This window comes from Phoca vitulina, unplaced genomic scaffold (genome assembly GCF_004348235.1).
Source record: "Phoca vitulina isolate PV1807 unplaced genomic scaffold, GSC_HSeal_1.0 scaffold608, whole genome shotgun sequence".
NCBI classification, from domain to species: Eukaryota; Metazoa; Chordata; class Mammalia; order Carnivora; family Phocidae; genus Phoca; species Phoca vitulina.
The window spans coordinates 1-15,285 of NW_022590295.1; the positions used below are offsets into that span (position 1 = coordinate 1).

At 48.8% G+C, this 15,285-nt stretch overlaps 2 protein-coding genes across 2 annotated transcripts; both read left to right on the top strand.

Moving 5' to 3' along the window:
- Positions 1-5: 5 nt before the first annotated feature.
- On the top strand, positions 6-3,090 carry LOC116629320 (myeloid cell surface antigen CD33-like; the record flags this gene model as incomplete). The annotated part of the gene is made up of 4 exons (XM_032399620.1): positions 6-138; positions 341-619; positions 845-892; positions 2,993-3,090. Coding segments are annotated over 4 exons (558 nt in total), but the record flags the coding sequence as incomplete, so codon positions are not given.
- A 7,483-nt stretch (positions 3,091-10,573) lies between these two features.
- Positions 10,574-14,067, top strand: LOC116629319 (myeloid cell surface antigen CD33-like). The gene is made up of 7 exons (XM_032399618.1): positions 10,574-10,597; positions 10,904-10,970; positions 11,035-11,418; positions 11,621-11,899; positions 12,126-12,173; positions 13,455-13,551; positions 13,785-14,067. Exons 1-7 carry the CDS (start codon positions 10,574-10,576, stop codon positions 13,981-13,983), a joined length of 1,098 nt encoding a protein of 365 aa, XP_032255509.1. The 3' UTR covers positions 13,984-14,067.
- Positions 14,068-15,285: the final 1,218 nt, after the last annotated feature.

Here is a 15,285-nt window from a genome sequence, read left to right on the forward strand (position 1 = left end):
ACCCCCGGGACTACAACTGCTCCCTGGACATCAGAGATGCACAGAGAAGGGACTCGGGGACATACTTCTTTAGGGTGGAGAGAGGGTCTTATGTGAAATATAATTACCTACAGAACCAGCTCTCCGTGCGTGTGACAGGTAAGGAGCAGACTCCAGGTGAGGCCACAGGGAAGGACAGAGGTCCTGGGTCAGAGCCGGGATGGGACTTACTTCCTGGGAGGGACTGGGGGTAACCCATGTCAGAACTCAGAGGCAGGAGCTGAACCAAACCCTGAGGCTTCTCTCAGGGCCTCACCTCAGACCCTCTTCCTGATTCCCGTGTCTCCCCATCTCCTCACAGCCCTGACCCGCACACCTGACATCCTCATCCCAGAGACCCTGGAGTCTGGCCGCCCCGGGAACCTGACCTGCTCTGTGCCCTGGGCCTGTGAGCAGGGCACGCCTCCCATCTTCTCCTGGATGTCAGTGGCCCTCACCTCCCTGGGCCCCAGGACCCACCTCTCCTCAGTGCTCACCCTCACCCCACAGCCCCAGGACCATGGCACCAACCTCACCTGTCAGGTGTACTTCCCTGCAGCTGGTGTGATGGTGGAAAGGACCGTCCAGCTCAATGTCACCTGTGAGTGTGTGGCCAGGATGCCCAGGTCCCTGAAGGGGTGAAGGGAGGGAAGGCCAGCCTGGGATGCTTCGTGCTTTAGTCCTGGAGGTCACTGAGTGTGAGACCTAGAAGGACTCAAGCCCTGTCCCTCCTTGTTTCTGTGGTTTCTGGGAGTAGGGGGATGCTTACATGTATCTCACTTCACCCCACCCCACTGAAGAGGAAAATCCCCTCTTCCCATCCCAGGTGCCACACAGAACCCAACAACTGGTGTCTACCTGAGACACACCACAGGTAGGAAGGAGCCTCCTCCCAGGGTATAGAGAGTGGGGCTCTTCAAAGCTCAGCCAGAGTTGGGTCCCTGCATCTTTCTAAACTCACCCTGGTTACCAGGACCCCCTGTGTGTGAACTCAGTGTTTCCTCCCCCTCCCCAGCCCCCATGGCCCTGTGAGCAGCTGTCCGCATTGGCCCCCCCTCCCACCACATCTGCACACCCCCCCACACCGGTATCAGGAGAAGAGGAGAACAGGGCAACATGCACCCAGCAGATCTGCCCCTTATCATGCATCTCCTGATGACTCCTCCTGGCCCATCTTTTATTCTCCCTAATAATTGCTTATTTATGTACTTCTGAACAGGTAATATATTCACATAGACAGACTTTCAAAATGCACAGCAGAATTTGTCTTCAGATACCCAGTCCCCTCCTGGGAAGTGACCCGTGTCCATAGACTGCTCTGAGCCTTGGTGTGTTTGCCTAGGGGATCTGAGGGTCCTCTGATATCAGTAGTACAGACTGCCCTCGATCTTCTCCTAGACTGTGGAGTATTCCTCCCCGTGGGTAGATTATGATTCTGTGTGTGTCTTCTAATGGGAAATCATGGCATTCATTTTATTCTACTAACAGAAACACTGCAACATTGCAATCCATAGTCTTGCATCTCATTCTGTGTGTGTGTGTTTATGTCTGTGGGATACATTCCTAAAACCAAAATAGCTCGATCGCAGGTTCTTTGAAATCTTGAGAGACGGGACCAAATTTTCTCCACAGAGGGTGGACAGGTTTATGCTCCCAACAGTCAGGGCTCAAAGTGTATGTTTTCACCAAGCTTGCATGGGATGAATGTTCTGATCTTTGCCAGTATTGGGTGGCAACTGCTATCTCCATCCAGTATTTTTTATGTATATGCAGTATTATTTCCTTGAGGAAAAATTCACCTAAAATGAACTTTGCCATTTTAACCATTTCAAAGTGCAAAACATGTGGTTCTCAGGACATTCACAGTGTTGTAGGACCATCACCACTACCTGACTCCATCCGCCCTGCATTGTCATCACCTACCTCTTAGGCAGTCACTCCCCATTCCCCCTCCTCCTGACCCCTGCAACCACGAATCTGCCTTCTGTCTCTGTGGATTTGCCTACTGGGGATATGTCAACTAAATGAAATCCTACAAACTATGGTCTTATGCGTCTGGCTTCTTTCATTTTACCAAAATGTTTTCAAGGGCCATCCATAGGGCATGTATGAGTACTAATTCCTTTTTGTCTGGATACTATTCTACTGTATGGATGTACCACATTCTATCCATCCACTGATTGGGTGATGGACATATGGGTGGTTTCTGTTTGGGGCTATGATAATGCTACTATGAACACTGAAGGACACGTTTTTGTTTGAACATTCTTTTCAGTATTTGGGAGCATGTGTTGAGGAGTGGAAATGCAGGGTCAAGGCCTAGTTTCTATGTTTTAACTTTTTGAGGATAATGCCAGACTCTTTCCCACAGCGGCAGCACCATATTACACTCCCACCAGCAGTGTGTGAGGGTTTCCATTTCTACACATTCTTCCCAACATTGTTATTTTCCTTTTCAAAATAATTATAGCCTACCAGTGGGTGTGAGGGAATATCTCAGTGTGGTCTGGTTTGTATTTACATAATGACTAATGTTCATTTTTACATGGACATATTTGTCATTGATATATCTTCTCTGAAGAAACTTTTTAAGTCTTCTGCCCATTTTTAAAGTGGATTGATTGCCTTTTTGTGGTTGAGTTGTAAGTGTTCTTTATATGTGCTGGATACTATCCCCTTATCAGATCTGTGATTGGCAAATATTTCTTCCCAATATGTAGGTTGCCTTCTTACATTCTAAATAGCATCAAATGAACAAGAGGATTCATTTTGATGAAGTCCAGCTTATGCATATTTGTCCAGTCCTACTGCTGGAAGGGCAGTGTATGAGGTGGTATGAGGCCCTGGCACAGGTGGTCCCACATCCAGTGATGAAGGAAGGCTTGGAGAACCAATGTCCGGAGCCCCGCTGGGAGTCAAGGACACAGGGTTGCATTCAAGCTCATGAATCTGTCCTCGTCCAATGTCCCTACAGGAAAATCAGGGCCTGTGGCAGAATTGGTTTTGGTGGCCATTGGGGAAGCTGCTGTCAAGACCCTGTTCCTCCTCCTCTGCCTCATCATCCTCATGTGAGCACTGCCTCAGGGGAAGGGGAGGGGTGGGGAGGGTGGGGGCATGTGACTGAGTCCCAGAACCAGTGCAGGAGGGACTGAACAGGCTGAGGATGGGGCAGGTGGGAAGCCCACCAGGTGTGAGGATTCCACCCTGTGTCCACGATGAGATGTGCCTGCTGAGCTCAAGGTGATCTGTGGGACCAGACCTGCCCTCTCCCACCTCAGTCAGTCCTCCAACCCCTTAACTGGGAAAAGGGTGAGTCAGTTCACCCTGCACACACATGATTAGACTGAAAGACCCTGGTCTCTTCTTTCAGAGGGAAGTTCTTCAGGAAGGAGACAGCCAGGCCTGCAGGGGACCTGGCGGAGGCAAACATGGCCCCCAGTTAATCCCTCAGGTGAGTGATGTGGGCAGCTCACCACCCAAGATCCCACCAACACCTCCCCCAGGATGGCCTCAGGATTGCTCCACTCAGCATGGGCAATGTTGAGCTACCTCATTCCTCCCGAACCTACTTCCCTGCTGAGTTTCTCTCACATGGTTGACATGGCTCCTATCTCTAGACCAGAACCGCAGTGTGGTTCTCCACTGTGACCTCCCTCCCTTCTGCTTGATCCAGTACATCACTCAGTCTTGTCCTTCCTTCCTCCTAAGCTCATCCTGATGCCAGTCTCCTCCCCATCCTGACACTGCTTGTTCCTATGGCCTCCTGTCTTCTCTGGGCCTCTAACCCACCAGCCTCCTGCCTCCCCTTCTCTCCTCAACTCACTGAGCCTTAGGAGATCAATATCATCCGCTTCCTCCACAGCATGAACAGCTATGATCCCTCTCCAGAGTCAAGACCAAGGTACAAAAAGCTGGATTTGAAGGCCTGGCATGGTCCATTCCCTGCTAGACCTTCCACGAGATCTCTACCTCTCCCTGCATCTTGCAACGTCTCCACACCCAGCTGGGTTAGGGTTTTCCTGATCTGAGACTTTGCATGTGCCTTTCCTACTCCTGAAGTGCCCTTTCCTCCCCAATCCTGCATCTCCAAGTCCTAATCATCTTCAGGCTCAGTCTTAAAAGCCACCCAGCTCTGTGTGTGTGTGTGTGTGTGTGTGTGTGTGTGACATGATTTTGAATCAAGTTGTACTCAGTTATTAACAGACTCTTTCAACAAGTACTATTGAACACCTACTATATGCCACCTAGTTTGGGGTGCATCAGTGAACACAGCAAAATCTCTGTCATCAAGAACCTGTCATTCTGGAGACAAGAAATCAAAAGAAATAAATAAGAAATAATATTAGAGCATTTTGGGTAGAATATGTGTTTGCAGAAAAACCATGCAGACTGAGGAACACGTGACATACTGGGGACCATGTTCTGAACCAAGAGTTGAGGAGGTGACATTTGACCAAAGACTTGAAGGCAGGTGACAAAGCAGGTTCTATATTTGCCTGAGAGAAAATTATCCCAAGAAATGGAAAATGGGGAAAGGTGAGTGAAGTAACTCTGAGACAGGAGGAGGGCTGGTGTGGAAACCAGAGGCTGAGGTTGAGAGGACAAAAATGCAAAGTGGGGATGCTGGGACGATGGTGCTGATCTGGTGGGGGCGCAGACCTTGTGGGATGGGGGTGCAGACCCCATGGGATGCAGACCCCAAGGGTGTGGAGACCTTGAGGAAGTGGAGACCTCATGGGGGTGGAGACCCAGTGGTAGGAGTGCAGATACCATAGGATACAGACATTTTCCTGGTGCAGACCATGTGAGCCTTGCAGAAAATGCAAGAAATCTGGAAGCCTTTGAGGAGAGCAGAGATATGATTGAACTTTCCTTTCAATAGGATCCCCATGGCTGTTTTGCTCAGGACCAGCCAGAGTGGGTCCATGACAGCAAGACAGAGATGGGGAAGTGCACTGCTGGCTACTTCAGGTGGGACATGATGCTGGCTCCAACCAGAGAAAGTGGGGACTTATTTTTGGATATATTATGAAGATAAACTGAGCAGGATATTCCAATGGATGTGGGGAGTAGGCGAAAGAGAGGAGAAAGAATGATGCCCAGTGTCTTCCCTGAGCATCTGGCAGGATGGAGTCAAGGACTTTAGAGATGCTCATTCTGAGAATGTCAGGGATGGAGCAGGCTGTGATTGCCTGGAATCAGCAGAGGGGTCCAGGTGGGAGATGTTAAATCCTGCAGCTCCTGGAAGGGGATAATCGATAGGGAGGAAAGGGACTGACTGCACATAGAAAAATAGAGGCACTTGGAGAGACATTTGTCACTGGGGACCCAAGAATGGCAGATTTGACAAAAGGGGCAGGAAAGGGGTGAAGATGTGGTTGGAGCAAGTTCAGGAGATTCAGGGGAGATGGCAGAAGGGGTACAGACAACCTTGTGAGGACTTTGCTGCAAAGAGGAACAGAGCAAGTGTCTGGAGATGCGGGTTGTTTTCTGTCCTTCTCTGCATTCCTCCTGGAGGGGGCATCTCTGATTTCCCACCCGTATTAGCTTCCTGGGGCCCTTGTAACAAATGCCACACTCCTGGGGTCTTAAAACGAAAGAAATGTAAGCTCTCACAGGAAGGTCAGAAAGCTGTGTTAGGAAGGAGACACATTGTTTCCCTCTACTGGGAGATCTCCCTGGGACCATGTAACACAAGACAGGTGAATCAGAGGAAAGTATACAAATGTATTTCATATGAGATTTATGTGGCACAGGAGCCTTCATAAGGAAATGAAGACCCAAATAAACAGTTAAACCTGAGGCGGTTTTGCTAGATTTGGTGAAGAGTGAAAAGTTGGAGCCACACCTGGGAGAACAAAGGGTTTGACTGTGGGTAGTAACTGGAGGGGCTTGATGAGACCTGCTTGCCAGATCCTTCTCTGGGTCCACCTGTCATCAGACATGTGACGCTCCATTCCTCTGGGTAGAGGGAGGGAAAAGTCACAAAGTCCTTCCTCCACCTGCCATTTCTCAAAATCCTTCAGCCTGAAAGGGTCACGATGCCAAGGTGACACATCTTGGGGGCTATGTCCTGAACCCCAGAATCCAAAGCAGCTTTGCTGCACAGAAATCAAGAGTGGTTGAGCTCCATGCTCTCCAGAGGCTCAAGGAGAGAATCCTTCTCCTGCTTCTTGCCCGTGATGGTGGCTGCCAGCATTCCGTAACGTGGGGTGTCACTGCTCCACTCTGGGTCTGTGGTCATGTTACTTAATGCTGCTCTGTGTGCAGGAAGTCACCCTCTGCTTCCCCTTTAGAAGGACACTCTGATAGATTTAGGACCCAACCCAGATAATCTAGGTTGATCCCCACAGTCCAGATCCGTAACTTCATCCCATCGGCAAAGACCCTGCTTCCTGTAAGGTAACATCTAGTTTCCAGGGATTAAGATCTGGGTATGTTTGGGGTCATTATTCAGCCCACTGCTCGGCCCAAGGGATTTTTCCACCCCTATATGTCCCCATCTGGCCCCCTGACCTTCTTTACTTTGCTCTTCCATGTCTTGATGCACCAGTGGTCACCTCGGGCATGACACACATCTTGGGGAACAGGGACCTGCAGTTCTGTAAAAGCCACTATTAACGGAGCTGAAAGAAAAGTGACAGAGAGAAAATACCTACAAATATGTATCTGATGAAAGGGTTGTATCTAGAATATATCAAGGCAAAGCAATAAGTAAACAAACAAACAAAACCTAATTGTATAAAAAATTGTGTCTCAACAACAAAAAAACAAACAACTGTATTTACAAATTAACAAAGGATTTGAATAGATATTTCTCAAAAAGTATCCAAATGACCACTAAGCACATGAAATGCTGCTCAACATCTACTATCAGCAAAATGCAGATAACAAGCGCACAATGAGAAACCCCTTCACACTCATTCTGATGGCAATTATGAAAAAAACAAAATGAAACAAAAAGCAGGAAATAACAAATGTTGGCCTGGATGCAGAGAAAGTGGAACTCCTGTGTTTTGCTCTTGAAATTGTAAAATGGTGCATTTGTTGTGGAATTAGTACGGCAGTTCCTCAAAAAATTAAACATGGCATTACACAGCTGGGTATACACCCAAAGGATCCAAGGTAGGCACTTGAATAGATATTTCTACATCCTTGTTCATGGCAGCATTATTCATAAGCGCTAAAAGGTGGAAGCAACCCAAGGGTCTACCAACAGATTAACAGATACACAAAAGGTGGTATGTCCATACAATGGCATATTATGCAGTCTTAAAAAGATGGAAAGTTTGACACATTCTACAGCATGGATTGAGCACATTATTCTAAGTGCAATAAGCCAGTCACAAAAGGAAAAATCCTGGAAGATTCCACTTACATCATGTATCTAGAGTAGGCAAATTCATAGACACAGAAAATAGAATGATGGTTGTCAAGCTCAGGGGATGGGTGGGGGACAGGGGGGAATCAAGGGTTATTAATTTAATCGGCACACAATATCAGATTGGGATGATGAAAAAAGTTGTGGAGATGGACAGTGGTGATGATTGCACAACAACGAGAATGTGCTTAATACCACTGACCTGGACAATGGTTAGAGGGTAAATGTTTTGTTCTGCATATTTTACTCTAGTAAAAACAGAGCAGCCAAAGATTTAAATCAGCCACTTCAGCAAAGAAGGACAATGGATGGCAAATGAGCACATGAAAACATGCTCACCCTCACTTGTGCCGAGGAAATCCCAGAGTAAAACCAGGATGAGATACCAGTGCACACCTCTTGGAAGGGCTAAATAACCCAAACACAAATAAAAGAAAAATCCTGGTAATGTCAAATACTAAAGAGAATGTGGAGCAACCAGAACTCACTACACACTGTTGGTGGAAACACCAAATGGTACAGCCACTTTGGAGGACATTTTGGCAGTTTTGTCTCAGTTAAACCTACACCGCTTGTGGGACCAAGCAACTCGATGCCTAGATATTTACCCAGTAGAAATAAAAACACGTTCCCACAGAAGCCTGCCTGTGAATATTGACAGTTCCTTTATTCATAGCCACCCCAAACCTAGAAACAACTCCAATGGTCTCCTAGGGATAGTGTATACAACATGAGGGTACAGAGAAACAGTGAAGTGCCAGCAGCAAATACAGTAAAAAATTATTGGCATACATAACCAACAACATGGAGGGCCCTCTAATGCAGTATGCCAAGTGAATGAAGCCAGACTTTGAAGGCTACTTTTGGTATAATTCTGATTCTGTGACATTCAGTAAACAACAGAACTATAGGGATGGAGAACAGACCAGCATTTTTGCAGAGGTTATGGTTGGAGGGAGGGTTTGGCCACCAAGGGACAGGAGGAAAAGCATTTTGGGGAATGGCACTCTTCAGTCCCTTAACCGTGGCTATGGTTACATAATTCTATACATCCATCAAACTTCACAGAATTGTAGGTAATAACAAGTGAATCTCACTATGTCTAATTAGAATAAATTAATAATTTAAGAACACATTGAGAAACCACCACCCTTCTGCTAAAATTTAAAAGGCTGTCAATATCAAGTGTTTTGTTTTGTTTTGTTTTTAAAGATTTTATTTATTTATTTGACAGAGACACAGCGAGAGAGGGAACACAAGCAGGGGGAGCGGGAGAGGGAGAAGCAGGCTTCCCGCGGAGCAGGGAGCCCGATGCGGGGCTCGATCCCAGGACCCCTGAGCCGAAGGCAGACACCCAACGACTGAGCCACCCAGGTGCCCTGTCAATATCAAGTGTTAAGAAGACTGTGGAGGAACTAGAATTCTGGAACATTGTGGAGAGGAGTGGTAAAGGTTCAATCTATTTTGGAGAGTAGTTTAGCAATTCCTATTAGTGTGAAATATGCAGTTACTCTTTGACCCAACAATTATACTCTTATGGAGGGGTCTTCTCTCTTCTTTAGCATTTTTTATGTCTATTTTTTAATTGAAGTATGGTTGACACAATCTTATGTTAGTTTCACAATTATACTTCTTGTATATACTCATGAGGATGGAAATATGCCCATAAAAAGTTTCACTTTCATATAGCCAAAACTTGAAAATTTCAAACGTGAATTCAATAGGTGAATAAATAAAAGATTATAATATACCCATATCATGGAATAATACTTAGTAATCATATATTATGAACTACAAATTCAATTTGGATCAATTTCAAAAGTAGTATGCTAAGTGAGAGAATCCAGAACACACAAATGAGTACATTTCTAGGAAATTCTCAAATAAGCCAAATTAATTCACCATGACAGAGACGAGATCAATGTTACCTGGGGCTGGAGGTGGCAGTGATGAGCTGCAAAGAGGTTCCAGAAACATATTTGGGTTGGTGGTTATGTTCTATGTCTCCATTGTGGAGGTATACATTTGTCATAAGTCATAAAAATGCGCACTTCAAGTGGTTACGTTTTATCTTATAAAAAGTACAAAGTTCATTAAAGAAACATCATGTGAACTCACAGAACCTTCCAGTCCATGAAAATGGTATAACTCTCTTTACTGTAAAGCCATCACTTTGGGTTTTCTGTTATGTGCCACAATCCTACATTTTGAATAACCTAGAATAAGGTGTGATTTTACTTACTGCAGACTCCATTCCTCATTTATCAGATGAGGTGCAAAATAGCTCTATGTTAGTAATGTTTAAGGAACATTTCTTTAGGTACTACTGCTGTGTTTGGAAGGCTTTACAACTGTATGATGGCAAATGCAATTATATATTTATATTGTATATATAGGCATCAACGATTTGCCAGATGCGGCTCCACAGAGTGAAATGGAAAATCACATGGGCAGAACCTGCGATTTTAATTGCAGCTGCATATTCATTCCACTTATGTTTTCTGCAGTGACATGTGTTTTGAGCCACGTTTCACCTTGAGAAGCTGATTTTTAACATCACAGGAAATGCTAATTTCTATGAAGAGGAACTAAAAAAATTGCTTCAGTCCATGCACCGCTGCATAGACAGCATTCATGGAAAAGATTTTCCACTGGTTCATGAACATTGTTCTCCCTTCTCTTTTACATGAAGATACTACATTGTTTTCATTTTGGAGATGCCTTTGAAACTTCATGAGTCAGCATAATAGAAGTAGAAGAAGAAAGGACCCATCCTTGTATATTTAGAAAATATCCAGTAGGTCCACAGACACATTTAAAAAGTCCAGGTGTCTGCAGGTGTGAACCTCACAGGGACAAAGCGAAAGTGCAGTGTGTCTACGGAGGAAGTGGCACCCTGGGTGAGGACCATGTCAAGGGATGAACCAGGTCAGGCCCAGCTGTCTTGTCTCCAGTTCAGTCAACATAGATGTTCACTAAGTATTTGGAGAATGAATGAATCAATGAATCAATGGCTCCTGCCTTCTCTTCACCCAGGATCCCTTTTCTTCTGCCCCAGAGGCTCACACAGACCTAAAGAATCCTCCACCTTGCAGGACAGAACACCTGAGGGTCTAGATGAGGCTGTGACCTTCCAGGTCTAGCCAGGAGTTGACTAGCTCCCTGGTGTAGACGATGCTGCTCAGACAAGCCCCTCAGGTGGGAAGACCTTAGGAGATTCACTGTGTCCCATTCCTCGCATGTCCTCAGAGGTCCTGGTCCAGTCTCCGGTGCCAGAGGGAGGTGCCGAGATGGGGGGCAGGACACGGGGTCTGCTGCTGGTCTCTCCTCCCTGGATGGGGCTCCCTGGTCTCTGGCCAAGGGCGTGGCTGCTGTGCATAGAGAGAGGGGGAGCTCTGGCACTGCAGTTCCTCTTCTGTGAACCACAAGGCCTTGTGCTCCTCCCCAGCTTCCCGTGGGCCCCCTCAGCCTCCCTCCCATGGCCTTCCTCTTCTTCACTCACAGGAAGCCCACACACGCTCCATCTCAAAGATGCTGCTGCCGCCGCTTTTTCTGCCCCTGCTGTGGGCAGGTGAGTGGGCCGAGGGTGGGGGGCAGGCGGGTGGGGGCTGCTGCTGACCCTCGATTCCCCACAGGGTCCCTGGCTCAGCGTTCAAGATTCTGGCTGCAAGTGCCGGCGTCCCTGACAGTGCAGGAGGGCCTGTGCATCTCCGTGCCCTGCAGCTTCTCTTACCCCAATAGGTTCTGGACTGAGTCTTTCCCTGCTCTTGGCTCCTGGTTCCAGAAAGGGGCCAGTGTACACCAGGATGCTCCAGTGGCCACAACCAACCCAGGTCGTAAAGTGCAGGAGGAGACCCAGGGCCGATTCCACCTCCTCGGGGACCCCCGGGACTACAACTGCTCCCTGGACATCAGAGATGCACAGAGAAGGGATTCGGGGACATACTTCTTTAGGGTGGAGAGAGGGTCTTCTGTGAAATATAGTTACCTACAGAACCAGCTCTCCGTGTGTGTGACGGGTAAGGAGCAGACTCCAGGTGAGGCCACAGGGGAAGGACAGAGGTCCTGGGTCAGAGCCAGGATGGGACTCACTTCCTGGGAGGGACTGGGAGTAACCATGTCAGAACTCAGAGGCAGGAGCTGAACCAAACCCTGAGGTTTCTCTCAGGGCCTCACCTCAGACCCTCTTCCTGATTCCCGTGTCTCCCCATCTCCTCACAGCCCTGACCCGCACACCTGACATCCTCATCCCAGGGACCCTGGAGTCTGGCCGCCCCGGGAACCTGACCTGCTCTGTGCCCTGGGCCTGTGAGCAGGGCACGCCTCCCATCTTCTCCTGGATGTCAGTGGCCCTCACCTCCCTGGGCCCCAGGACCCACCTCTCCTCAGTGCTCACCCTCACCCCACAGCCCCAGGACCATGGCACCAACCTCACCTGTCAGGTGTACTTCCCTGCAGCTGGTGTGATGGTGGAAAGGACCGTCCAGCTCAATGTCACCTGTGAGCGTGGGGCCAGGATGCCCAGGTCCCTGAAGGAGTGAGGGGAGGGAAGGCCAGGTTGGGCAGCCTTGGTGTTTTACCAGGAGGTCTGGCTGAGTGTGGGACCTAGAATGACTCAAGCCCTGTCCCTCCTTATTTCTGTGGTTTCTGGGGATAGGGGGATGCCTACATGTATCTCACATCACCCTGCCCCACTGAAGAGGGAAATCCCTTCTTCCCATCCCAGGTGCCACACAGAACCCAACAACTGGTGTCTGCCTGGGACACAGACCAGGTAGGAAGGAGCCTCCCATCCATGGGGCATTGACTGGCCAGGGTCTCTGTCAGGTTGTGTCTGAGTGGGACTTGAGACTCAACGGGTGGGGGTGTGTTGGGGAGCTGTGGTTAGACATGAGAAGCCCCCTCAGTCCTCCTCTCCCATACCCTCTCTCTCTGGTCTTGCCAGGGTGACCTGCAGTTTTCTCCCCACCATCTTGATTATGCTCTTTATCTTCCTCTGGTCTCTGAAGGCCTGAGGCATTTTTAGTAACCTTTATTTTTAGAAGGGGAGTTTTAAGTTCTTGGCAAAATTGGGCTGAAGGTAGAAAGATTTCCCCAAAAGCCCTGCTTTTACATGCATAGCCTCTTCACTATCAACATCCCCCAACAGAGTGTACCTTTGTTACAATAAAACCTACATAGGCATGCGTTTATAACTAACAGTCCATAGTTGACATTAGGGTTCATTCTTGGTATTGTACCTTCTATGGATTGGAGAATTTATAATGACATGTATCCATCTAGTGGTATCATGCAGAGTAGTTTTACTGCCCCAAAATGTCTCTGGGCCATTCTTTCACTATCATTCCTCAGCCCTCACCTTGACCTCTCTCTGAGCCCAGCCTTACCCCCACTGTTCTATTCCCATTGGTAATGACATCTGGCCCCCACCTGGACAGTGAGCCCCATTAGGACTCTTTCGGTGCCCACCATATGGCTGATAGGTGATGCCCAGAGACACATCCCTCACTCTGGGTGTTGGGCTCTCAGGAGACATGGCCAGGAAGGACACGGAGAGCTGAAGCTCTGAGAATATCACTGCTTCCACCTGCTTCTGGAAGCACGAAAGACCACTTTGACCCTGAGTGATAGGGCCAGTGGAGGCCAGGAGAGGAGATTCAGATACCCTCCCTGGAAGGAAGGAGGGACTTTCTGTGTCCCACAGAGCTCTGTGCATATGTCTCTCTCTCTGGAGTGCCCACGAGGCCCAGAGTCTCTTGGTCCTGCTGCAGCCAGGTCCGGAGTCTGTTGCAGAGAGACCCTGCATGGGGAAGAACTTGGGTCCTAGAAGAGATGACATTTGCTGGACAGGGTGCAGGGGCCAGATGGTGTGGATAGAAGGTGTCACATAGACCATGTCCTTCTGGTGGAGGCTGAGGTCCTGCAATGGGTGGGAGACCTTCAGGGCTGAACCCTGGACAGGAGGGGAAGGGTACTGCTCTCTGCGTGCTAAAGAGGAAGAGACTCATGCCGGCTCATCAAAACTGGAGTTCACCCCAAGTGTCTCTGTCTGCAGGGAAACTGGGGATCTGGTCAGGAGTGATGCTAGGTGCCATTGCAGGAGCTGGCATCACCACACTGTTCGCTCTCTGCCTCTGCCTTATCTTCTTTGGGTGAGCTGGGTGGGTATGGGGGAGAGGGGAGAAGTGGAACTTGCAGGGGTTGTGAGGTCCTGGAGCAAGGGCGAAGGGTGCCAGGTACGCGTGTGTTCCCAGCCCTGGTCCCAGCAGTCTAGGAGCATGGGGACCTTGTTACAAAGCCTTGCTGTGAAGGCTCCTGGGCTCACCCCCCCTCAAACTGCCTCAGAAGAGTGACCCTATGTCAGAGACTCTGGTGTCTCCGTCAGAGTGAAGAGCTGCAGGAGGAGAGCATCCCAGAGAGAAGTGGGCGTGGACGGCATCCACCCGGTGGTAGAGCCAGCTCCCTTGGTGAGTGACGTGGGTGTCCTGGTGTGCAGACTCTCTTCCGCATCTCTTGGGGTGGCCCACAGCCATGCTCCATTCAGCATGTCCAGAAATGAGCTCATCACCTTCCTGCTTGTTTGAAAATGTAGGTTTTATTATCCAGGTGTCTGAGGCCAACAGATCAGGAGGTGATTGCCACTGAAAAGGCACTCTGTTACTCATAGTTCCCAGGAGGAGAGGCACACCACCCCACACAGGACCACATGGGTCAGGGCTAAGGTGGGTCAGGAGGCAGAGGGGGCAAAGGGAGACATGGGTAGGGCCTTTATTGCAGTTTCCACAGGAAAGGCACGGTGAGACAGGGTAAGCAGATTCAGGATTGGCTAGTTTGAATCATTTCAGCAGGCTCTGGGGTGTTGGGGCATCCCTAGTTGTTTGGTTCCTGGCCCTGGGGCGATTAGGCAGAGGAATAGTGGCCCAGAATGTAAGGAGGGGTTGGAGAGTGAGCTTTGGACGGATTGGTTTGCATGTGAAAGGCATGCTTGCAAGCAAGTCCACCATCTCTAGAGATTGGCTAGTTCTGGCCTGGACAGTTCCTCTAAGGTTAGCAAGGCCCCAGATGTCAAAGCCTCAGAAACATGTGGTGAATGCACTCCTAAGCATATTCTTCCTGCTGGTTGTCCACCTCCCTGATGGCACTTGTGTCCCTGACACTCCACCAGAGACCCGACCCTGTCCTGCCCCAGCCTTGCACTTCTTGCACCAATATGCTGCAGAGCACGTCTGTTCTTCTTCTCAGTACAGCATAATGCAACCACTCCCCTTGAGCTGAGCTCCCCTCTTAGTCCTTATCCTGCTGCAGCCCTCCCACCTCTCCTCCACAAAGATCCTTGTCCCATATGCCCAAGTCTGAAAAGCACTCCTCCTCCACACTGCCGGAAGTCGGGTGCCCAAACAACTTGGTCTGGCATTTGGGGCAGGAAACCCAGAGTCACCTTCAATGCTGCAATCCCCCTATACCAGCCTGCTCACTTGCCTCAAGCAGAGTGAGCTTTTTGCATCTCAGAATCGTTGCTTGGCGTGCGCTCCTTCTCATGTGTCTATGTCATCCTGCCCTAGTCCTGCTCATTTCCAAACTCTGACTGGCGTTTATTTATTTAAAACTCTGAGTAAGGGGGTGCCTGGGTGGCTCAATCAGTTAAACATCCGACTCTTGATCTTGGCTCGGGTCTTGATCTCAGGGTTGTGAGTTCAAGCCCCACGCTGGGCTCCATGCTGGGTGTGGAGCCTACTTAAAAAAACAATCAATCAATCAATCAATCAATCTCTGACTAAGGTGGACACCACTGAGGTTTCTGAGCACATGATCTGCAATCACCATGCATGCATTCATTCTTTTCTCAAATATCTCCCACTTGTTGATTGTTCTGGGTGCTTGGGTAA